Below are 25,030 nucleotides of genomic sequence, written 5' to 3' on the forward strand. Positions count from 1 at the left end.
ACCACTACCCTGTGTGTTCTTCCCTTACATGCCCAAGTTTGCCCCATATGGTCATCAGGTTAGCAGTGGAATAGTACCTGGTTGAGAGAGCCTGTGGGAGTTAAAATCCTGCTTCCCAAGCTGTGTACTCTGGGAAGGGACTGTCTCTGCTTAAAAGAAGGGGAACTTGGTACCTTCACTAGTTACGTTTCTAGTAGCTATCTTGTATGTGCCTACACAGTTCATGTCCTGTGTCTTTGTTTATGCTGTGCCGTCACTTACATGCCCTCCTCATCACCTCTACATGTTCCAATCCCCGTTTACCCTGAGCATAACTGAAATGGCATCGCCTTCATGAAGTCTTGACTAATATCTGCCACCACCTCCACCCTGTCCCAGTGCCAGAACTAGCCTTCTGTTGGACTCGCCTCCCTAGTACTTTAATTGTGTAGTTTCTCCTGTAGAACATCCTCCCTCCCTCATTTAGAATAATACATGCCCCTATGTTATTGACTGTGTTTGTCTGGAAGCATTTTTAGAGCAGGGAACAGATACGGTTTTTCTTTATATCCCCCAAAGTCCGTTACCATGTGTCCATCACGCATAGTAAGCACTCGATAAATATTTGTTGCATGAATTTAATGCACAAGCTAATCGTAGTCCTAGATTTCTAGACCAAGAGAGACAACAAGCACGTTCTTTCTGAGTTAAGATTTATATTAGAAGATATTTACATGATTTAAAGTTTAGCTTCCATATGTGTAGCTAACTTTTCATTATGGAATTTATTACCAAGACTAAAAAACTGTAAGCAGTATATATGAGCCTATGCCTTCTGAGATACTTTACCCTGCATCCTAGAGTACAGATTTTGTAGTTTTGTGAACATTCTGGGGTTATGTTCAGAAATCATCCCTTTGCTCTGAATAAACTGGAAGCTCATAAACATGCTGTAGTCTTAAATATTTTACTTGCTAATAAGCAGCTTCTCTATAAGACATTTTTCCTCTGTGGCTCTTATCAGAATTATAAACAAGAGGAAAGATAGGCCAGTCAGCACACATATCTGAAAGGCACAAATATTTTATTAGGAATAACCAAAATGTTTTACCACCTATGTATAGGGATTTTGATATCTAGGGTATTTAAAAAGTCATTATGGAAATGTATTAAATATCTTAAAATATAGTCAGTGATGTTAGATTCTGAAAGAACCAGAGCAAAACTGTCTGTGGGCATTTATGAAATAATAATTTAAACAGCCGGTAGAACTTGCGGATAACTTCATTGATACTTGACAGAGTAGTGAAAGGACTGCATTGTTCTTTGTTCTAGAAAGATGCTACTCAGGCATAACATCAGATTTTCTTAGTGTCCGATTTCTAGTCTGTCCTAGTTCCTCTCTTACGCTCTGTTTGTTACTCACATGACCAGTTTTCATGAGAACAGTATCAAGAATAGAGTCCCTAACAAAGAATTTTCTGGAGGTTGATTGACACCCAGGGCTGTAACTCATGAAATGTTTCTTTTAAGGCTACAGAATGTATCTAAACAGCAACGTAATTGAGACATTAAAGGTGTGCAGTAATGATTGTGGCTAGAGGCTTAGGGCACAAAACTTGATGCCTACTAGCTATGTTTGAGCCATAACAATAACTGGACCCAGAATTCTGAGCTGACATACCTTTGGATTTCTCAAAAGGGAAGTTGGATCTTCATGACATATGGGAAGAGGTTGGACTTTGGACTTTGGAGTGAAACATACTGGGATTTCTTTCCGACTCTATAAACTGCCTCATTGAGAAAATTATTTGGCCCCTTTAAGCCTCAGTTTTCAAATCTGAATTTGTGTAATGGTAGTATTAACACTTTCTATGGTTATAGCCTTTACCCTGCTTTAAGCCAAAAAGTTAAGGATTTTTTTTCTCTTACTGAATATTCACTTTTTAAAATTTAAGTGAGTATAATCTCTTTAGCACCTCTGGCAGTGATGGGATTTGAAATCAGGAAGTGTTCATGAACTTAAGTCTGAGTTTTTAAATTTATGCTAAGATGCTATCTCTTCCTCTTCCCTTGCTTTCTAATTTTTCTCTTAATGTACAACTGGATTGACCATTTCAGAGAAAATAAAGAGAATTTTTACATTATTAAATAATACTTTCTAGGAAAAAAAGGAAAAATAAATAATACTTTCTATTTGTTAAAAGTAGAATGTAAAAACATTTTGCATCTTTACATTAAAAATTAAAATAAGTAACCTTTAATATTTTATTTTTAAAATAGTGATAATGTATATATTGTAAAACTAAGGATTGCTTTGGAAAACAGGCAGTCTTCAAAAAGTAAGTCATAGAGTTACCGTACAACGCAGCAACTACAATCCCAGCTACATAATAAAAGAATTGAATACATGTCTACAAAAGACATACAATTCTGATGTCTTTGAAGAAATAAAGTTCTGTGGCTTTTAGTATTCATAAAGTTGTGCCACTACCAGCACCACTATCTAATTTCAGAACATCTTGACACCCCCAAAAGGAATCTAATACCCTTTGGTTCCATTTCAGTCCCTCTTCGCCTCTTTCTTGGCAACTACTAATCTACCTTCTGTCTTCATGATCTGCCTATTCCAGGCATTTCATATAAGACAATTCATGTAATATGTGGTGCTTTGCAATGGGCTTCTTTCACTGAACATAATGATTTCAAGGTTCATCCACGTCATAGCATGTATAGGGACTTCATTTCTTTCATTGACTGTACGATTGGCTTTCTGTATATCTGTGAATCCCTCATCCATGGATTCAACCGAACATGAATGAAAAATAGTTGAAAAAAATGGTATCTGTACTGAATATGCACAGACTTCTTGTCATTATGTCCTAAACAATACAGTATAAGAACTGTTTACATAGCATTTATAATACATTAAGTGTTATAAGTAATCTAGAGATGACAAAGTATATGGGATGATATGCATAGGCTATATGCAAATACTATACCATTTCATATCAGGGACTTAGCCCCCATGAATTTTGTTTGATTCTAACCAACCATGGATATTGAGGGATGACTAGAAAGGGTTCTGGAACTAATCCCCCACAGATACTAAGATATACTTTTTTTTCTTTGTATGGGTAGCCTACATTTTATTTATTCAGTTACCATTTATAGGACATTTATATTGTTTCCACTTCCTATTGTATTCCTGACTATGAACATTTATGTGCAGGTTTTTCTGTGGACGTATATTCAGTTCTCTGGGCTTTATACCTAGGATTGTAGTTGCTGGGTTGTATGAGAACTTGCTGATCAACTTTTTGAAAACTGCCTATTTTCCAAATCAAAGTACTCTTTAATTTTAAGGTTTTTGTTTTATTCCACTTACCTTGAGTCATTGGTATTATAATATTGGGAAGTGGGAGGGAGAGAAAAAGAAAAAAAAATTTTTTTGCTCTGATTTTTCTTTTTACAAATGGACATTTTATTTAAAACCAGTGACTTGGAAATGATCCTGCTCTATTAGAGTGGGGTGGTTTCAGCAGAAGTGACTGAGGCCTCTTTACAAAATGCTAAAGGAAAATAATGGTTTTGGTTGGAAATGTTCATTCAATGACATTTCATTCAGTGGTATCAAGGTGACATTTTTTGGGCAAGATACTCTGTCATGGTTTGTAATTTTTACATTTGTAGGACTGTTTTCCCCACGGTTTAGTGTTTCTGCATTCTTGAATGCACTTGGTTAATGGATTTTCACATTCTACTGGATTCATTCGTATGTGTTTGTCAAAACCTGAATTCATTCAGTTCATTTCTGATTTTAAATTGCTATTTATTTTTCACCATATATTGAGCCAGTTTTAATACCTGCTAAAAGTAGTTTTCAATAGCTAACTGAAAGAAATGGATTGGGTTCCCACTTAGACAAGTGATGATAAATTGATGGAACAAACCATGAAGAACGTAGTAAACCAAACATGTCCATGACTGAAAACCCATCTCCTCTGTTTATTTCTCTGAAGATCTCAACTAGCCACTTTGAGGTTTTTCTTTTCCCCTGAGATATGACAGTTTTGGCCAAAGATTGAAAATGTAGCCATGAGCCCACTCATTCCATGGCTGTTCTATGAATTATTGAAATGTTAGGAACTTTTGCCCTTAAAAAACGTTGCATTTGCGCTTAAGTTCTGGTTTTTTTTTTTTTTTTTTTTGCTTCTGAATATCCTAAGACTGGCGTGTGTCACCAGGCAGCTGAAACCTAAAAAACATGTTCAAGGCTTTCAGGGATGAAGGACCTTAAAGCTTAGGATAGTCTGATTTGAGACCTATGTTCTTATCAGTTCAGCGCCAAGCAGTAGTAACTGGGGGTTGCTGGCTGCCTATGGAGTATTTGAAAGTTACGACTCTACTCTCCCCACAAAATGTGTTATGTTTATTTATTAAATATTTTTCATATTGTTTCAGTGGTTTTGTGGCTTCCAGGAACCTCAGGTTAAGAACTCCTAATCTAAAGCTCTCCTGAACCTGTTATCATAATAGATTCCATATAGAGATCTTTTAGAGTTTTTAAAAAGTTTAATCTCTTTAATTTCAAAAGTATTATTTATTCTAAGGTACTATTAGATTGTTTAAAAGGAGGGGGGGAAATCCTGTGATCCAATCCCACCACCTGAAGTTTTCTCTATATATGTGTTTTATAGTACCTTCTTTATATTCTACTAATCCATTGTGAACACTTTTAAATGTCATTAAAATATTCTATGGGGGTGTCCTTTTTTAAAAAAAAACTTACAGTACAATTCACTGTTTGTGATTCACTTCTATGGGTTTTGACAAATGCATAGTGATGTATCCATCATAATTAAAGATGCAGTGTAGTTTCATCACCTCAAAATTCTGTCTTGCTGCCTTCTACTGATCTGTTTTCTGTACCGGTAAGTGTGCCTTTTCTGGAATTTCTTATCAATTGAGTCATCTAATATGTAGACTTTGGGGTGTGGCTTTTGGGGTTTAGCAAGATGCATTTGAGATTCATCCATTATATTAGGCTGTCCTTGCATTACTATAAAGAAATACCTGAGATTGGATGATTGGCTCATGGTTCTGCAGGCTATACAGGAAGCATAGTGGCATCTGCTTCTGAGGAGGCCTCAAAGAAGCTTCCAGTCATGGCAGAAGGCATTGAGCAGGAGTAAGAGAGAGTGGGGAGCATGACAAATACTTCTAAACTACCACATATTGCAAAGACAGTACCAAGGGGATGGAAGGGGATGGTACTAAACCCTTCATGAGAAATCTACCTTGTGATATCCAATTACTTCCCATTAGGCTCCACCTCCAGCATTGGGGATTACAATTCAACATTAGATTTGAGTGGGGACACAGATCCAAATCATATTATCCATGTTTTTGTATTTATTAATCCTTTTTATTATTGTGTTATATTAGCCATCAAACGATTTACTATTAATGCCTGGTTTGTAGTACTTTTATTTACCTTCCTCAGGAACTATGGTTCATTCTAACATTTATACTCCTTTGAGCCTTTATCATGTATTTAGTTTGAATTAGATTCTTTTGTGTATAATATTTTTTATTTTTATAGTAGGATACACTGCTTCCTTAGATGATACAAATACTTCGTATTTCTGCTTATGTTAGAATTTAGAGAAAGCAGGAGGGTCCTTAAGGATATGACTGCCAAACTGCTTGAATGTCTTTTCCCAGTGTGCACACATGGGTTGATGATAAATGTTAGTATAGGCATCATTACAAGCATTTCTCTTCCAGTGCGCATAACAACCTTGAATGGTAGATGTTCGTGTTCAGATTACTCTGATGAGGAAACAGGAGCTTCCTGAGTTAATTGCCTAAGGACACACAACTAGCCATCAGTGGAGCAGAAGTCAAATTAGTGTCTTGTAACTCGTCTCATATTAAAGTGTTCATTATTGTAAGGAAAATAGCGAACTGGAATTGTAATTTTTATGTTACTTATTTAGTGTAATATTTCTCAGAAAAGGCAAGAAATGAAGATGATCGATAAGATGCAGTATTGTTTAATAGGGCATTATGAAATTGTAGCATCATCAGTATCCTGTAGGGCTCTGTGAAATATTCATATATTAAGAAAGCAAGTGAGTAAGCAATTTAGGAAGAAGAATGAATTTTTTGCAAAGCAGCCTTAGAAGAAATTTCATTTTGCTAAAAGTCTTAAGGTTAAAATGCTGAATCAGAGTCCTTTACTGGCATGCTGTGTCTCAGATTACATTATTCTTTTATACCAATGCTCAGCACCCAGTAAGTGTGCAGTAAACAGTTGTTAAATGAATATTCCAAGTTCTGAAGATCCTTCTAATTTTGGAATATGCTCTTTAGCTTTTGGGAGATGATTAGGTCATAACAGTAGAGGCTGTCTGGACAAAGGACAGACAGAACTCAAAGTCATCCCTCTGCTCATATGAGACAAATGCTTATCTGATTACTTCCTCTGCCCTATTGTTTCACTAAGCTAGATTAAGGGATAAGTGACTATTCCTCTACCTCTGCCTTACATGCAAATTGTGTAGTTAGTAAGAGGCTAAACAGAGACTCAAAAGAATGCAACTGTTTGTCTCTTATGTACCTATGACCTGGAAGCCCCCTCCCTGCTTTGAATTGTCCTGCCTTTCCAGACAGTTGTGAAGTGATAGATATGTCAGAGCATATTTGTCTGACTCATGAAAATAAGTCAAAATGAGGTAAAAAATGAGGATGGTTCTGTGAGCCAAAAATATCTGAGACAAATCTCGACCAATTTTAAAAGTTTATTTTGCGAATGTTAAAGGACACACCCATGACACAGACTCAGGAGGTCCCGAAGGTGGTCGGGGCACAGCTTGGTTTTGTACATTTTAGGGAGACATAAGACATCAATCAGTATGTGTAAGATGTGTACATTGGTTCAGTCTGGAAAGGCAGGACAGCTTGAAGCAGGGATGGGGCTTCCAGGTCATAGGTACATAAGAGACAAACAGTTGCATTATTTTGAGTGTCTGATTAGCCGCTTACTAAATACACAATTTACATGTGAGACAGAGGTAGAGGAATAGTCACGTATGCCTTAGTCTGGCTTTAGTGAAACAATAGGGCAAAAGAAGCAATCAGATAAGGATTTGTCCCATATGAGCAGAGGGATGACTTTGAGTTCTGTCTGTCCTTTGTCTACACTAATATCCTTGTGGGCAAATTGTGAGGGAGATATGTAGCTTTTGTAGCTATCTTATTTAGGAATAAAATAGGAGACAGGGTTGCCTGACACAGTTCGTAGCTTGACTTTCCTTTGGCTCAATGACTTTCTGGTCCCTATTTTCTTTCGCTGTCCCATTTTGTAAATTATTTCTTAAATGACTCTTGAAATAAAAGATAGAGACAGAGCAGCTAAGAATGTCCATTTTCTTATCATATATGGCTAGAAAGTACATACTTCTAGGTTTTGCTGAAAAGACCTAGTACTTTAGGATGTTTTCATTATGGTGATACTATTTTTAACTTAGTGACTTCTGTTGTAAATTATAGTAGTTTTGTTTATTAATAAATTAAGGGTATTAGTGACATACTGTCCATAATACAGGTATTAGACATTTTATTGGTCGTTGTCATGAATTGACTGTAATGCACCACAGACAATATGGTATAGTATGAACATTACAATCATTTTGTAGATCAGAAGGCCTGGTTGTTGTCAATTACAAGTCACATTAAAACAAATCCAAATAGCATTTTATCCATTTGAAAGTAAATTTTTATTACTTTGAATTAGTATTTTTTATACCCCAATGTAAGTAAACATTTATATTGGAATATTAAGTTAAAGTATTTATATTAAGTTTTAATATCAAATTGTCTTAAGTTTTACATATTTTGTGAGGGTTACTTGCTTTGTAATACTAAAGGGACATAGTAAATAGTGGCATTATATATTAGTACAGTTGAATGATGTATTCTGCTCAAAGTGTCAGAGTACATATTGCAAAGCCAGCAGAGCAGCTGGAAATTAGGGGAATCTCGAGAGGCAGGCGTAGGGAGAATAAGCCCAACTCTGCCTCAGTTCTTGGCTAAGTGCCACATTATACAGGCTCAGGGGAGACCCATAGGAAACTAGGAACCACAAGATCAAAACATATACAAGCACCTTCTTACTATGGGTTAGAGTCTGCAGTTTTAATCCAGGCAAGGTACCTACCTGTTAGAATACAAATTCAATAATTCTCAGGAAACATGATAGAATCTAGTGTTTCTGTATTATGTTATCTATAATCTCTAGTTTACTATAAAAATTAAAAATTTTCTACATGGAATGAAACAGAAAAGTGTGATCTCTACCCAAAAAAAGGCAATCAGTAGAAGTTGGCTCTTAGCTCAGATTTGAATTTAGCAAAGACTTCAAAGCAGCTATTTTAAATATATTGAAAGAATTAAAGGAAAATCTGGTATCAATAAATGAAAAAATGATCTGAGCAGAGAAATGATAACCATTAAAACAAACAAACAAACTTGGAAATCCTAGAGCTGAAAAGTACAATTATTGAAATTTAAAAAATTGCCAGGTGGGCTCAAAAGCAGTTTGGCAATGTCAGAAGAAAGGAACAGCAAACCTGAACACTCAGTAGAAATTGCCCTGTATGAAGAATAGAAAAAAAAAAATGATAGGAGAAAAAGGAACGGAACCTACAAAACCTGTGAAGTAGTCCAATATACATGTGCTTGCAATCCTGAAAGGAGAGGTGACAAAGAGATATAAAAATATTTGTGGGAATAACGGCTGGAAACTCCCCATATTTAGGGAAAAACATTATTTACAGATTTAAGAAGCTTGCAGAGTCCCAAGAAATATGAACACAAAACCATTCCTAGATATATTCTAGTCAACTGTTTCGATAAACGAAAAATTATAAAAGCCACCGTAGGAAAATGATACTTGCTTATCCTTCAAGGAAAACAACTGAAAGTATTTGTTTCTGATGGTAACATTTGAGCCTTCAGGAAAACAAGAATTTTGGAAAACTTATATTAACCAGTATTTCTCATTATTTGACTTTGGAAAATTTGTAACCACCAACAGCTTCCCAATACTAAAAAGGTTTATTTTTTAAAAAAGAAAGACATTGATGGTGATGTTTAACAAATGTGACCTTGAAAAAGTATTTTGTAGGCTGGGCACTGTAGCTCATGCCTATAATTCCAGCACTTTGGGCGGACGAGGCAGGCAGATCACAAGGTTAGGAGTTCAAGACCAGCCTGACCACCATGGTGAAACCCTGTCTCCACTAAAAACACAAAAATTAGCCTGGTGTGGTGGCGTGCACCTGTAATCCCACCTATTTAAGAGACTGAGGCAGGAGAATTGATTGAATCTGGGAGGTAGAAGTTGTAGTGAGCTGAGACTGAGCCACTGCACTCCAGCCTGGGCAAGTGAGACTCCACCTCAAACAAACAAACAAACAAACAAAACTTTTGTAATGAAGTGCGTCAACATTTAGAGATTTGCATAAAGGTAATGTATGTAATTCAGTGAACAATTATTTTCCAAGTGACCAATGTATGATGTTACAAAATCATTTGCTAAATATCCAAAGTGCAAGGTAGACCAATGGATTTTAATATAACAAAGTACAAAAAGTTCATTGATATGGTTTCAGTTTTCATATCGCAACTAGTTTTTAAGAAGCTATTACATATCAACATTTGTTATGAAATCAACAAAGAATAACTGCAGTTTTCTGAAAAGGTTTAATTGCTCTTCCCCTCTGCGTATGAGAGGCCAGGTTTTCTTTATATATTTCAACCACAACAATATTGCAACAATGAATGCAGAGCAAATTTGAGAATTCAGCTGTCTTCACTTAAGCCAGACATTAAAGAGACTTGCAAAAATGTATGAAAAATTTAAAAACTCTTTAGAAAATTACAGCTATTTTTCATAAAATATATTTTTATGTTAAGACATAGTTTATTAAATGAATTAATATATATATTTTAATTCTTATTTTTAATTTCTAATGTAGTAAATGTCAGTAGATCTCCACATTAACTAAAGCTCCTTGGCCTCCTCCATTCTTTTTAGATATAAAGGCGTCCTGAGACCAAAATGTTTAGAATTGTTTTGAGTCTACTCTGCCTCCACTTTGAGACAGCACATTCCTTTAAGAGCATCAGACTGGAAAATTAGAAATATCATATAGCTCAGGAGATTAGTATTCTAGAGTTTATGGTGACATCCAATTTTTGTTGGTATCTTTGATTATTTTCAAGTAAACAATGAAATATGCTATCAAGCGTGCTGTTAAATGCTTCTAGTCCCTCTCCCCCCAGTTTCTTTCCAGACCTTTTATTTTTTTATGAGAGCCTCACCAGGAAAACAATAAGGGACTTTTGCAGTGGTGACTGATTCTTATTTTCTTATGTATAGAGGTTATCAAAAAACATTAGAGTACTTTAATAGTGAATAGCATAATAGTGCTAGCATAGTCATTGCTATGCTATTCTGATTTCTTACTCAGTTTCTGGGAACGAGCATTAATCATTTGAAATCAGAAGAATCATATAGAATCATTGAAGTTTGTATCATTTGGTATGAAGAAGAATTGTAAAGATGGCAACTGAAAGAAACCCTTAAGTTTTTTTTAGTCCTAATTATAATTTTCTGTTAAATGCATGGGCCAGTGATTGTTTCAGTTTATCTAGTAGTTGACAAAACCAGTCCACCAGAAATAAATTTGTTATGTGATGTTCATAACATAAATGTATAGTAAGCTTAACATTGCATTATTTTGTTTTTTGACAAAAATAACCACCAAAAATTAAAAACATAAAAGCCCACTTGTCTACCTGCTTGCATGAAACTGAATAGATCTCAGCTTCCATACATGCCCTTCCATGCATTATTACTTTTCCCATTTCTTGGTGTTTCACCCCTTTTCCCATTGCACTTGCATTTGAATTTGGAAGACCCATCACTGCAAATAGGCTTGTATAGATCTGATTGTTGTTGTTCTGTTTTTAAGAGACAGGGTCTTGCTCTGCCACCCAGGCTGACATGCAGTGGTGTGATCATGGCTCACTCGAGCCTCAGCCTTCTGGCACAATAGATCTTCTGGCCTCAGCCCCTGGAGTAGCCAGGACTACAGACACATGCCACCATGCCTAGCTAATAGATCTGATAATTTTTTAAGACTTAAACTATTGTGGTCCTAAAATCAGACAAATGTTACTGTACTCTTGCTCTGGTCTTTTATATTTTCACCTAATATTTTTGGTAGTTTTGAAACTGACATGTGTGGACAGGGGCACTAAAACAACTTTATATGCTATTTCTTTATGTTTATTTTTATTTTGTTTTAGAGATATTGCCCAGGCTTGTGTGCAGTAGCTATTCACAGACGATCATTGTGTACTACTGCCTCAAACTCCTGGGCTCAAGCAATCCCCTTGCCTCATCCTCCTGAGTAGCTGGGGTGACAGGAGCATGCCGCAGCACCTGGCCTTTATTCCTTTGATAATTGAATTGAGTTACATGGACATTATAAAATAGACGATTTTCTACTGTATTGTGTTTAAAGGACTTAATAGTGATTTGTTTTCTAAATCTTACTTTATTTTTGAAATGATAAGGATTTTCATTCTTTTAGCAAATGGTGTGGTTCTGAAAGTCACATAAAGGCCTTCACCAGAATTGAAAGCTTCTAATCTAAGGATGTCAATTAGAGGGATATCCATTTGGATCTGGAAATAAAACCTGATTGTTTATCAACTGACTTCTTCAACTACAGTTTCCCTTATTATTATTATATTATTTTTAGGCCAAAGATGAAGAGGAAGCCTTTCTGGATTGGAGTGATGATGATGATGGATTTGATCCAAGCACACTCCCAGATCCAGATAAGTATAGAAGCTCCGAAGATTCAGATAGTGAAGATACGGAAAACAAAACTAGGTATGTTTTTACCATTGGTATCAAATATATTCTCAATACTCGTATGAATCTTTTAATGAATCTGAAAGACATTGCTAAGAGTTCTACACTGAGAGTGTGTTTGTTTATTTGTTTGTTTGGTACCTTTACTTATATTCCTGGAAATCCTGCCGCTATTTTTTACTCATTTTGCTTCAGGTTCTAGAAATATGATTTTCTGATCATGTTAGGGCCTTTTTTTATTATTTTTGTAATCCTCATTAACAGATTTAAGTGTGATATATGAGTTGTATTTTTCCTTTCTTTATTCTTTTTTTCTTATGATTTTCTGAGTCCTTTATGCCTAAGTATTTGATGCACTAAAGATATGTTCTGTGCAAACAGAGTTTTATGGTTTTTTTTTTTTTTTTCATTTTCAAAGAACTACGTTAAAGATACTGTTAAAATTTTCCTTGAATTGTAAAAAGGGGACATTATTCCATGTTATTTTACATGGAATTAAATAACAAAATACTGGAGGGGCTGGGCACCGTGGCTTATGCCTCTAATCCCAACACTTTGAGAGGCTGAAGCGAGAAGGTTGCTTAAGTCAGGAGTTTGAGAGCAGCCTGATCAACAAAGTGAGACCCCAGATCTACAGTCGATCAATCAATCAGTCAAGGAAAACTTGTACAGAAACAACCCTTGACAAATTCCTTCACTTTAAAATCTGTCTATTTGCTATGATCTATTTGCCACCATTGCCAGAAACAATTGAAATGTGATGAATAATATGACTTGCTCAGCATTTGTTTTCAGAGTACTATGTATTAGATTAAAAGTCCGTTGATTTAAAAGTTGAGAATGTTAAATTTCATGCTCAATCTAAACGAGCTTCTTTACATAAGGGAGGTACTAATGACAGACAGAGCTAATATGATTAAAGGAAACTGGAAACTTGGGGTTATCCTTGAAGTGCTAGCACAGGGAGTTTGGACTTAGAGAAATAGGCCATGGAGAGCTATAATTTGTTTTAAACAATAACATTATGAAAAGGTCTTAAAGACTTTCTTAGGTGAAAATGCTGTAAGGAGACAGAGTCACTCTTCATTTGAATCTTTTTTTTTTTTGAGATGGAGTCTTGCTCTGTCTTTAGGCTGGAGTGAAATGGCGCAATCTTAGCTCACTGCAGCCTCTGCCTCCTGGGTTCAAGCAATTCTCCTACCTAAGCCTAACAAATAGCTGGGACTACAGGCTTGCACCACCACGCCCAGCTAATTTTTGTATTTTTAGTAGAGATGGGATTTCACCGTGTTGGCCAGGATGGTCTCGATCTCTTGACCTCTAGGGGTAAATGTATACACTCTTGAGTTCCTTGGTGTATGTGTCTGAGACCATTAGATGAACCCCGTTGGGGTCGGGTTTGCTGCCCCTTGTGTTTCTATATAAATGCACCTCTTTTGGAATGGTTTATAGGGTCTGATTTTGGTGGATGTGATTTAATATCAAATACATGACTTTCAATCATGATCTTCCAAGTGTTTCCATGTAACCTGACTGTCTGCAGGGAGCATTAATTGGTTCTTACAGTTCTGCAGCCATATTTTGCGTGTGTGTCTAATATATCTTTAAAAGATAGAGTTAACCTTTGAAACTTGTGGCAGGATGTCAGCAATCCTTCTGCATCTGATTTATATGGATTTTTTTCCCTAACATTTTTAATGATAGTTTCTGGGTCATCTTTCATCTGTGTACAGCAGGCATTTCATTTCATTCTTCTGCCATTTCTTACCCTTATGGTAACATTTCCATGCTACCACCTAGCTAATATAGCTTATTCTCTAGTAGCTCATGTGTTTCATCCTGTTAATTAGTTGTAAGTGTTTTGTACCTAGAAATTGTCTTTACATCTTTTTTTTTTTTTTTTTTTTTTTGGTACATCACTTAACTGCTCTAGCCTCAGTTCTTACCCTTAATATTAATGTCATGGCACAGTATTAACTCTAATATTAAGAATTACAAATACCCACTTGATCTGTTAGTCTCTGGGTGTTTGAATTGATTGATTGATTGATTGATGAAGGAGATTTACAGGGTTAAAAAAGAAATGTAATCATAAGAGTCTATATCATTGGTCCTAATATTAATAGCTTAAGTGATGTAAGAGGTGACAGAAATAGATGGAGAGTTGGAAGAAGCCAAGTTCATATAGTGTAAAGGTGATGAACAAGAAAGTAGGAGTACCTTGAGAGATGCCAAAGCACCTTAAATACAAGGTTCAGATGGAAAGTATTTAAGCATTATATGAAAATTAAAACCATTTTAATTTCAGGCACAGCTAACAAGTCTGCATTAGTGGAGACTGGGATTGGTCAACTTGTTTTAAGCTGACAGGAAATTTTTTGTTGAAGAGGAGGATATCAGTAAGTGCTTGATTACTGACAAGGAGTTTTATTCCTGTAGCATGTATAATACATAACTCCTGTAGCCTCCTAGCAGGTGTTTTGTTTTGGCCTGGGAACATGTAGCCTGTGTAATCGTCTTCTTATAGCGTTCTTCTAGATGAGAAAACCAAGACTTTAAGGGCTAAAATAACAGACGTGATCACAAGGAAAGTTAGGGACAGATCTGTGTGATCTTTATAAATTAAACTAATTTCCTAGTTCTAGAATCCCAATTAGGTTGTATAGAATTACCCTGGTGTTAAGAGAGGTAGCTCAGGGTAATGTCACTTGACTAAAGACCTGGATCCACGGACTAACCATAAGGTAGACTTGACTAAACAATGGCTTCCCACCTTCAGTGTTATTGGTATGGTGGCCCAGATAATTTTTTGTTTGGGGATGGTGATGAGCATCATTCCTGGCCTCCACCAATAGCAATCCCACCCATTTGGGACAACTAAAAATGTCTTTAGACATGGTCAGCTATCTCTGAGGGAGAAAAATGCCCACAGTTGAGAACAGCTGGACTAGACCCCAGATGGCAGATACATGTTACTGGTGTGTAATTTCCCCTGTCCTTTATTCAAAGTAGGCTTTTTCTCTATTCATTTCTATTTGGCCTAAACAGTCCTCAACACAGTCTCCATTAAGCAGGTGGAACTGGTGCAGAAGGTAAAACCTATTTGCCATTCCTGGACTAGAAGGCAGGATTTGGAGTAAATTATAAGTAGTAGCCTACATCTGTAGTTTCTATTTATACTTTAATTTCCATTTTTCTCCCCTTTCTGTGGTTTCTTTGCCTCCACAGCAATGAATCAAGATGTATATAAACAAAACCAAATTGTTTTGGATAAAGAAAATGTATTTGGAAGATTGTATATACTAGAATTCTTCCAGTTTGACTACATCTTTTTCTTTGCTTCTCATAAGCTGTATGACTATGTGCTAAGATCCTGTGGTGTCTGCTTTAGTGGACCCTCCTGGCATGTTCACAGGTCTTACTTGCTGTGCTGTCTCGACCCTTTTACCCAGAATTGAGGCAGTGGCTAGTACTCCGGCCTCTTGGACATCATCACATCTCTCAGTAGGTTATTCTCTGGCGATGCACTTAGCATTTTCAGAGATGAGTTCACTCTTAAGGGACTAGATAGACCAATTAGAAGGTAGCTATTAGTCCCCAACTAACTAGCATGATCTAGTTTCTTTGAAAGTTTCCTGTTTCTTATTTCTTCACTTTATTGACATGCATAAATATTCAGCATGAGCAACGCTTTCGTTTCTCCACATGGAAAGACACTGTAAGTTGGAACTAGGCAATGGAGAGCCAGAGGGGTGGAGAATGACAGAATCGGGGGTCAGTAGTTCCCCCTCTGGGAGGTCTGGCAGGATTTTAAAGAGTTTGTACTTCTGTCTTCTTAGTTCAGTACATAGCTGCAATAGAATTTAAACCACCTTTCACCCTCTAGAATTATCAGAATTGTTATCTCTAGCATGGAGACTTCAAAAGGGTTCTGATGTGGATTCAACTCAGTTGAATTAGCATGACCAAAAGAGATACTGCTTATAATATGGTTTCAGGGACAATGGAAATTACTTGACTTTGAGTGTCTTTTAATGAGCTTTAAGAATGCTGCCATGAATAAATGATTTATCCTAAAAAACAAACAAACAAACAAAAAAACAGACCTGTGGAACAGGGGAGCAGCTCATCTATCCATACTACAGAAGTAGTTGGGGCCAGAGGTCCTAACTCCATTTTAAGGATCTAGGATTTCATGTGCTATTTTTGACAAAAGTATAGAAGGGAGAGCTTGCTTTGATGTTCTCTGGCTTTTTTTTGCTCATCTTTATCCATCTTATGTGTTGGTCTAGGCTGTGTTAGCTCTGTGGCTTTTACCTCTCATTCTTCCTTTAAAAATGTAGAATTAACATAGGTAGAATTAATAGATGTTAGGATTTATTGTTGTTATTGTTGAAGACACAACAACTTGGTGGGAAACCCAGCTGTCTGTTTCAATGGGCTTTGTGACATTCATTGAGTTTATTGGTGTGCTGGGAACTGCACAGAATCCTATGTTCTTATCTCCAGTAAGTTTTGAAAGAGTTTTGTACCTTTTGAGGAACAAAGACCTCAGATACTGTAATTGCCTTTGGGCTCAAAAATGATTTTTTATTCCATATAGTCTGTATGATGAAGTTAGACCATGCTCACAATAAAAATATTTTTAAAAGCTTCTATGTGGGGTGCCAAGAAATAGAGTAAGAACCTTGTGTATTATTTAAATGATATTATACTTAAAAGTTTAAAATACCCACTTGATCTGTTAGTCTCTTGATTATATTTCTTCCATCCATTCTTTCAACTAAAAATGATTTAGTGTCTCTCATGGGCCAGGCATAGTGAGTGCAGGTACAGAAGATTAAACATTAAACAGGAAAAATATCTTTCCTGCTTTCACAAAGCTTTTTGTTCAGTGGAGGTAACAGGTAGCTAAGTAAGCAATTATACAGCAGTGTGATGGATGAGTGCTGTGGTTTATGCACTCGGAAGAGGCGGTGGAAAGTGGAGCTGATAGTGAATGAACATGGTGACCACATATGTGACAGGTCTAATCTAGGCCTGGTGAATCAGAAGGAGCTTCCTGAAGGCAGTGATGTCTACAGTAAATCGGACATAGGTGTAAATGTTAACTGAGCAGGGAGGAGGGTAAATTGCACTTCTAAAAAGTGTGGCCTCTGAAGTGAGATGAGTGTCTTTAACCATATTCCAGTTAAACTCATCTTTCAACAAAATTGTTTCTTTTTGCTGTGCTTCACAAGCTGAGAGACTTGACTCTGAGCATGTAAGATTAATTTTTATACATCTAGTAGCATTTATCATATGTGGTTTTTGGCCATCTTTGTGTGAATTGTTAATGATGTGAAAATTTGCCAAGTATTAAATACAGTGAAAAAGAAACAATTGGATGTTCCAGATATTTATTATCTAGTCAAATTAAGTTTTTAATATTTATAATGTTAACCTTTTTCAAAACAAAAAAAAAAAAAAAAGGAAAAAGAAAGATGATGATTAGACTCTTACTACCTTATATCAATCTTTGCTTTGCAGACTGTGTTCTCCAAGGCAGGTAGCTTTATAAAGAATTCTTACATGGTAGAGTATTTGGTAGATTATTCTAGGACACATAAGACCAATTACATCTATAATATGTACTGAGGCTATTGTCCTCATTTAGACATGATAATTTCTGTATGAATAGATACCTTTTCCTTTACAGAGTAAACTGTTCCACATCTAACATAATTAGCTGTTCTTTTTTTAATCTATCATTTTTGTTTTATTGATTTTTTAAATTGTACTTTAGGTTCTGGGGTACATGTGCAGATCATGCAAGACAGTTGAATAGGTAAACACATGGCAATGTGGTTTGCTGCCTCCATTGCCCCGTCACCTACATCTAACATTTCTCCCCATGTTATCCCTTCCCAGCCTCCTCACCCCTCAGCTGTCCCTCCCTTGGCACCCCCCCCAACAGACCCCAGTGTGTGATGCTCTCCTCCCTGAGTCCATGTGTTCTCATTGTTCAACACCTGCCTGTGAGTGAGAACACCCAGTGTTTGATTTTCTGTTCTTGTGTCTGTTTGCTGAGAATGATGGTTTCCAGATTCATCCATGTCCCTACAAAGGACACAAACTCATCATTTTTTATGCCTGCATAGTATTCCATGGTGTATATGTGCCACATTTTCCTTTTCCAGTCTATCATCAATGGGCTTTTGGGTTGGTTCCAGGTCTTTGCTATTGTAAACAGTGCCGCAGTGAACATACGTGTGCATGTGTCTTTATAATGGAATGACTTATAATCCTTTGAGTATATACCCAATAATGGGATTGCTCGGTCAAATGGAATTTCTATTTCTAGGTCCTTGAGGAAGCACCACACTGTCTTCCACAATGGTTGAACTAGTTTACATTCCCACCAACAGTGTAAAAGTGTTCTTATATCTCCACATCCTCTCCAGCATCTGTTGTCTCCAGATTTTTAAATGATTGCCATTCTAACTGGCATTGGTGGTATCTCAGTGTGGTTTTGATTTGCATTTCTCTAATAATCGGTGATGATGAGCATTTTTTCATATGTTTGTTGGCCTCATATATGTTTTCTTTTGAAAAGTGCCTGTTCATATCCTTCACCCACTTTTGATTTGGGTCAATTTTAGATTAGGTGTGATATGGTGGTAAGAATGTATATTCTGTGGATTTGGGGTGGAGTTTTCTGTAGATGTCTATTAGGCTTGCTTGGTCCAGATCTGAGTTCAGGTCCTGGATATCCTTGTTAATTTTCTGTCTCGTTGCTCTGTCTAATATTGACAGTGGAGTGTTAAAGTCTCCCACTATTATTGTGTGGGAGTCTCTTTGTAGGTCATTAAGAACTTACTTTATGTACCCAGGTGCTCCTGTATTGGGTGTGTATGTATTTAGGATTGTTAGTTCTTCTTGATGCATTGATGCTTTTACCATTATATAATGACCTTTTTTGTCTCTTTTGATCTTTGTTGGTTTAAAGTCAGTTTTATCAGAGACTAGGATGGCAACTCCTGCTTTTTTTTACTCTCCATTTGCTTGATAAATCTTCCTCCATTCCATTATTTTTAGCCTATGTGTGTCCTTGTATGTGAGATGGGTTTCCTGAATACAGCACGCCAATGGGTTTTGACTTTTTATCCAATTTGCCAGTCTTTGTCTTTTGAATGGAGCATTTAGTCCATTTACGTTTAAGGTTAATATTGTTATTTGTGGATATGATCCTGCCATTTTAATGCTAGCTGGATGTTTTGCCCGTTAGTTGACACATTGTCTTCATTGTGTCGATGGTCTTTACGATTTGGTATGTGTTTGGAGTGGCTGGTACTGGTTGTTCCTTTCCATGTTTAGTGCTTCTTTCAGGAGCTCTTATAAGGCAAGCCTGGTAGTGAAAAAATCTCTCAGCAATTGCTTGTTCATAAAGGATTTTCTTTCTCCTTTGCTCATGAAGCTTAGTTTGGCTGTATATGAAATTCTAGGTTGAAAGTTCTTTTCTTTAAGGATGTTGAATATTGGCCCCCACTCTCTTCTGGCTTGTAGGGTTTCTGCCAAGAGATCTGCTGTGACTCTGATGGGCCTGCCTTTTTGAGTAACCCAACCTTTCTCTCTGGCTGCCCTTAGCATTTTTCCCTTCATTTCAAGCCCGGTGAATCTGACAATTATGTCCCTTGGGGTTGCTGTTCTTGAGGAATATCTTTGTGGTGTTCTCTGTATTTCTTGGACTTGAATGTTGGCCTGCCTTGCTAGGTTAGGGAAGTTCTCTTGGATAATATCCTGAAGAGTGTTTTCCAGGTTAGATTCATTCTCTCCATCCATTCAGGTATACCTATCAAATGTAGATTAGGTCTTTTCACGTAATATGTTTCTTGAGGCTTTGTTCATTTCTTTTCACTCTTTTTTCTCTAGCCTTCTTGTTTTATTTCATTGAGTTGATCTTCAGTCTCTGATATCCTTTCTTCTGCTTGGTTGATTGGGCTATTGAAACTTGTGTATGCTTCTTGAAGTTCTCGTGCTGTGTTTTTCAGCTCCATCAAGTAGTTTATATTCTTCTCTAAGCGGTTTATTCTAGTTAGTGTCTCATCTAACCTTTTTTCTAGGTTCTTAGTTTATTTGCATTGGGTTAGCAACATGTTCTTTTAGCTCTGAGAAGTTTGTTATTACCCACTTTCTGAAGCCTGTTTCTCTCAATTCATCAGATTCATTCTCTATCCGTCTTTGATCCCTGGTGAGGAGTGTGATCCCTTGGATGAGGAGAGGCGTTATGGTTTCTGGTGTTTTGGGCTGGTTTCTTCCCGTCTTAGTGCTTTTATCTACCTGTGGTCTTCGTAGTTGATGACTTTTGGATGGGATCTCTGAGTGGATAACCTTTTTGTTGACATTCAAGCTATTTATTTCTGCTTCTAAGTTTTCCTTCTGATAGTCAGGCCTCTCTGCTGCCAGCACCGTTGGAGGTCCACTCTAGACCCTGCTTGCTTGGGGAATCACCCGCGGGGGCTGCAGAACAACAAGGGTTGCTGCCTGCTTCTTCCTCTGCTGTCCTCGTCCCAGAAGGGTACCCACCAGATGTCGGCCTGAGCTCTCCTTTATGAGGTGTCTCTTTGGATATACAGGGGTTGGGGAGCCATTTGAGGAGACAGTGTGTCCCTTATAGGAGCTCAGGTGCTGTGCTGGGAGCTCCATTGTTCTGTGTATAGCTGCTGGGCAGGTACTTTTAAGTCTGCTGCAGTTGAACTCATAACTGCCTCTTTTCCCAGGTGATCTGTCCTTGGAAGGTTGACTTTATTCGTAAGTTCCTATCATGCTGCTGCCTTTTTTCATGGATGCCCTGTCCCGCCCGTAGTAGTCTAGTCACAGTCTGCCAGCAGAGGCATTGCTGAGCTGCCACAGGCTCTGCCCAGCTGCTTTGTGAACTGCCTCAGTAGTGGCAGACTGCCTCTGTAGTGGGGGACGCCCATCCTCCCATTGAGTTGGATGGTCCTGGGTCCAGCTGCACTTGCTGCAAAACTCTCAATCCAGAGCGTTTCAGATTGCTTGTTTTGTGGGGGTGGTACCTGCTGAGCCAGATCGCCTGGCTCCCTGTCTCAGCCTCCTCCCTTTCAGTTGAATGGGCGGCTCTGTCTCCCAGGTGTTCCAGGTACCAGTCGAAACAGCCGCCCAGACTTGTGTGAGTTTCTGTGCAGGGATGTGGCACCGGCTAAACCGCTGTGCTGCAAACTCCTGGTGCTTTTCTGCCCAGGAATCTCCTGGTCTGTGGGCAGTGAAAGCTTGTTTGGAAATGTGGTGAGCACTCACCCTCTGCGCTCTTCTGTCTGGGAACTGCGCTCTGGAACTGTACCTATTTGGCCATCTTGAATCTCCTTAGCTGTTCTTTTAACCTATTTTTACACAGCTCTGAATCGAGAGACTAATCAAGGTTTTTGGTCTGTATGTTTGTTCATTTATTTGGGTTTTTGTTTTGTTTTTTAAAAATCTGTTCCATATTCATTTTCTATATTTTGGGTGAATCTGCCTGTCTTTAAAAATAACCTCTTATATGAGGTAGATGAACTACTTTAACCTCTGTGGTTTCTCCTAGTATTGAGTTTTGTGACATCTCTTAAATAAGTTTTTCTCAGTAATTATTCTAAAATTTTATAGTCAGCTTCATAATTTGTAGAAGACTTCTCACTTGGAAAACAAAGTTCTCAGAAACCATTTTCATTTCCTTCTTGTTTTTGGATGGGGGTAAATGTGGCCCTTACGCATTTTATATGAACTTTAATAGAATTATTGATGATAAATAGGATTTTTTAAAAGAGCTTTTTCTTACTCTAGGTGATTGTTTAAAAAAATGCTATTCACTACAGTTTCCAATTACTTGAACCTCTATTTGATTATGAATTTCATTGTGTGTAGCTAAGGTAGAAAAAAGTTGGCTCAGCTTAATTATGTGAATTTACTGTGTGCCTACCATTCTTTCCTTTTACTCTTTTCAACTTCTCGAGTATGTGCCCCATTCTTATATGCTGAGCAAGTTTCAAGAGAAAATCTCAATCATTTTTTTGTCAAACATTTTAAAATAAGAACAATATTTGAAGAAACTCCCAAGGCAGATCATTGGGGTGGGGGCTGGGAAAGGCAATATTTGTCTTAGAACTTTTAGAGAAAGGTTGTTACACATTGGGGAAGGAGGATGTTATTTTCTGGGATGAAGGCTGAGATGGCGAAGACACAGTGTGAGACATTGGAAGTTTAAGAGGCTACTCTCTGTCACTGTTTTTACCTTGTGCTTTCTGCTTTATCATTTAATCAATCATTATGTAACTCAAGACAGTTGTGAGCCTGTCATTTTTCAGAAGCGCCAGGATCTCTAAGAAGGATGAATGGCTTAGGATGCTATGAGGCTAAGATGAACCACCCTTGCTAGTAGGGTTCTTGGGTGGCTATCCGAACTCTGGAGCATAGAAACTTTGTTTTCACTGAAAAGACCTTTGTGAGTGACTTCTTAGGATGTTTCTCTTTGTCATTTCACATTGCATTCATGCCTAATGACTGCAGTCTTTCCATCACTTGCTTTTACCATAATTTCCTATCTACCTCTCTTTTAAAATATTTAGATTGTACCGATGCTTAGGTTTTTGGTTCTCGTTTGAAATTTATTTCACCTATACTTAGATTTTTGGTTCTTGTTTGATTTTATTTTGTTATTACAAGTAATTTTAATGGATTTTAATTTTTGTTAATGTAATTTTTTTTTTATTTTAAGATTTTACTCATGCTTAGGTTTTGGGTTTTTGTGTGATTTCATTTTGCTATTATAACTAATGTTTTAGTGGGCAGCTGTGTTGAAGACTGGGTTTTCTCTCCTTTGAAGTCATTTGAAGGACTAAGGAAGAGTGAGACTAAACTATAAAACTTCGTTTTGCCAGATAGCTGGAACCTTGGGGACATGCTTGGGTAGGTGACGATCTTGGGTATCGAAAACTAATTAGAGAAAGTAAATTGAGAGAGAAGCGGATGGGATATGTTTCTGGGGAGCACAAAATGTTCTACATGAGATCAGTCATGAGAAAAATGCATAGCATAAACCTGGCTTGTATGACGTTTAATTTTTTTTTAATCTGGAAGAAGACACATAAGTATACCTTCTAAACTTCTGTGGATCAGGGATTCTTTACCTGGACTTTATGGATGAGTTTTAGGGAAATCCTGAGATTGCATGCAAAATGATGGTGTGTGCGTGCATGTAGCATGAACACTCCCATGCAGTTAACTGGATGGATTTATGACCAGAAAAATTGATGGGGGCCAAAAACTTTTTGCCAGTTCCAAATGGCATTGTACATGTTTTATAGGTGGAAACACATATGTGGAGCAGTGGTGTGGTGTGCAGTCTTTGCCTTTATTTATTCCTCTCCATCCCCAACCTTTTCTGATTATTAGAATTCTGATCCAAGAGGACCAGTTTTTCCTTTCTTTTTGCAGTTATGTTTATAATGAACTCTGAGCCCATCAATCTTTTCTTAGATGAAATTGTTTTTACAAATTTGTTTTTAGTACTGAGCAGCTAGAAGAGAGACATTAAGGACGTGATACATTTTTACCACCAATTCTATACGCGGTAGCCTTTGCTGTCAGAAGAAGGCTGAGCACATTTTATGGAATGTACTGCAGTAATTAATCTTCATTAGGACTGTTGCATTGCCTCATAAATTAAAATTTATGGAAGGGGAAAAGTCTCTGGCACAACATATTTGAATACCAAGTGCCAGTACTTTAGGATAGATAGGTTTCTGAGAATGTTTCAAATAATCAAAAGCTCATTTATTAGGTTTAAAATAGTTAGGAAAAAAATCCAGGCTACATTTATGGATGTGAATGCAAGGAAAGTTTTATACAAATAGGTGCCCCAAACTGGCCTCGCAGGCACTAAACTCTTGGCTCTCTCGGTAGCTTTCCACAGCCAGTTCAGCAGCATGTTGTAAAAGGACATCTCAGGGATTCTGTGTAAGGGCGTATTCACTGTTCTCCACCTCCAGATACCCACCTCAGCTTCCTTGCAGCTATATTAGCCTGTGGTTTCACCTGATTTCTTAACTTTGCATTCCAAAGGAAAGAGAAGAAAAAGCAAGAGGTTGAAAAGCTGCTCAGACAGTATAATAAAGGGAGTGTGCTTTCTTCCAGCAGCCCCTTGTCCTTGATTTTGTTAAATTTCTGAATAGGCTGTACAGTGATGTCAGTCCCCTATTTTGTAATTTAACACCTAAGAACTTGCATGCCCCTAATTGTACATGAAGAAGGGCAGCTGCCACAGAAGTTATGAGCTCTAAAATGAGGCATCATGCTGCTTTCTGACTGCACAGACTCTTATCCAATGTCAGGCATACAGAATCCGCCATGATTTCAGTTGCCGTTTTATAGCTTAATTATTGGCACTGCCTGCCCCAGCATCCTTGGAAGTTTAGTGCTCTCTCTACTACATCCAGCAGGAGAGAAGTTGACAGGTTTTCTCATAAGATCTTTTTCTTCTATGATGGCTTGGCCACAGTCATATCAGACAGCACTTGGAACATTCTTGAAGCTTGGTGTAGTGGTTCTGATAACTGTGTCCTTGCAGCCCAGGGAGTGTGGTTTCTGGGTTACCAAGGACATTCTGACTTGTTTTCTTTGTATTTAATTCGCATATCATTTAAAGTATGCTGTTTACCAGTGAGTGGGCTTCCGATTCATGGCAGGCACCAATGATTACCTTCCTCCTCTTGGGATAATATGTCATTTGCCCCACTCCTTCCCACACTTACAAATGTATTGGCTAAAGCATCTTAAGAGTCAGGAAAGGAATTAAAAATTCAAGTGGAATAAGCCCTAGGAGTTTCTGCTACATGGAATAATATATCAGTGAGTCAGTCTCTCTCCTTATGCCTTTCTCTATCAATACATAGGAATTTAAACTATGTCTGATCCTAACAGGGTGTTCTCAGAGGCATCTGTTTTACAAAAATAGTTGCTCTAGCAGGTGCGAAATATGAATTACATGAGGGCCTGTGAACCGAGAGACTGAATACCTTGCCCACATGTACCCCTGCTTATAGTTTTGGAATATTAATATCC

General features: G+C 37.3%; 1 protein-coding gene across 1 annotated transcript in view; it reads left to right on the top strand.

The window, feature by feature from the left end:
* Positions 1-25,030, top strand: part of DDX10 (DEAD-box helicase 10) — a 791,862-nt gene that overhangs the window by 242,544 nt on the left and 524,288 nt on the right. The window contains exon 17 of the mRNA XM_074400547.1: positions 11,820-11,953. Coding sequence (XP_074256648.1) covers positions 11,820-11,953 — 134 coding nt within the window. The remainder of the gene's footprint in view (positions 1-11,819; positions 11,954-25,030) is intronic.

This window comes from Saimiri boliviensis, chromosome 6 (assembly GCF_048565385.1).
Source record: "Saimiri boliviensis isolate mSaiBol1 chromosome 6, mSaiBol1.pri, whole genome shotgun sequence".
Classification (NCBI taxonomy): Eukaryota; Metazoa; Chordata; class Mammalia; order Primates; family Cebidae; genus Saimiri; species Saimiri boliviensis.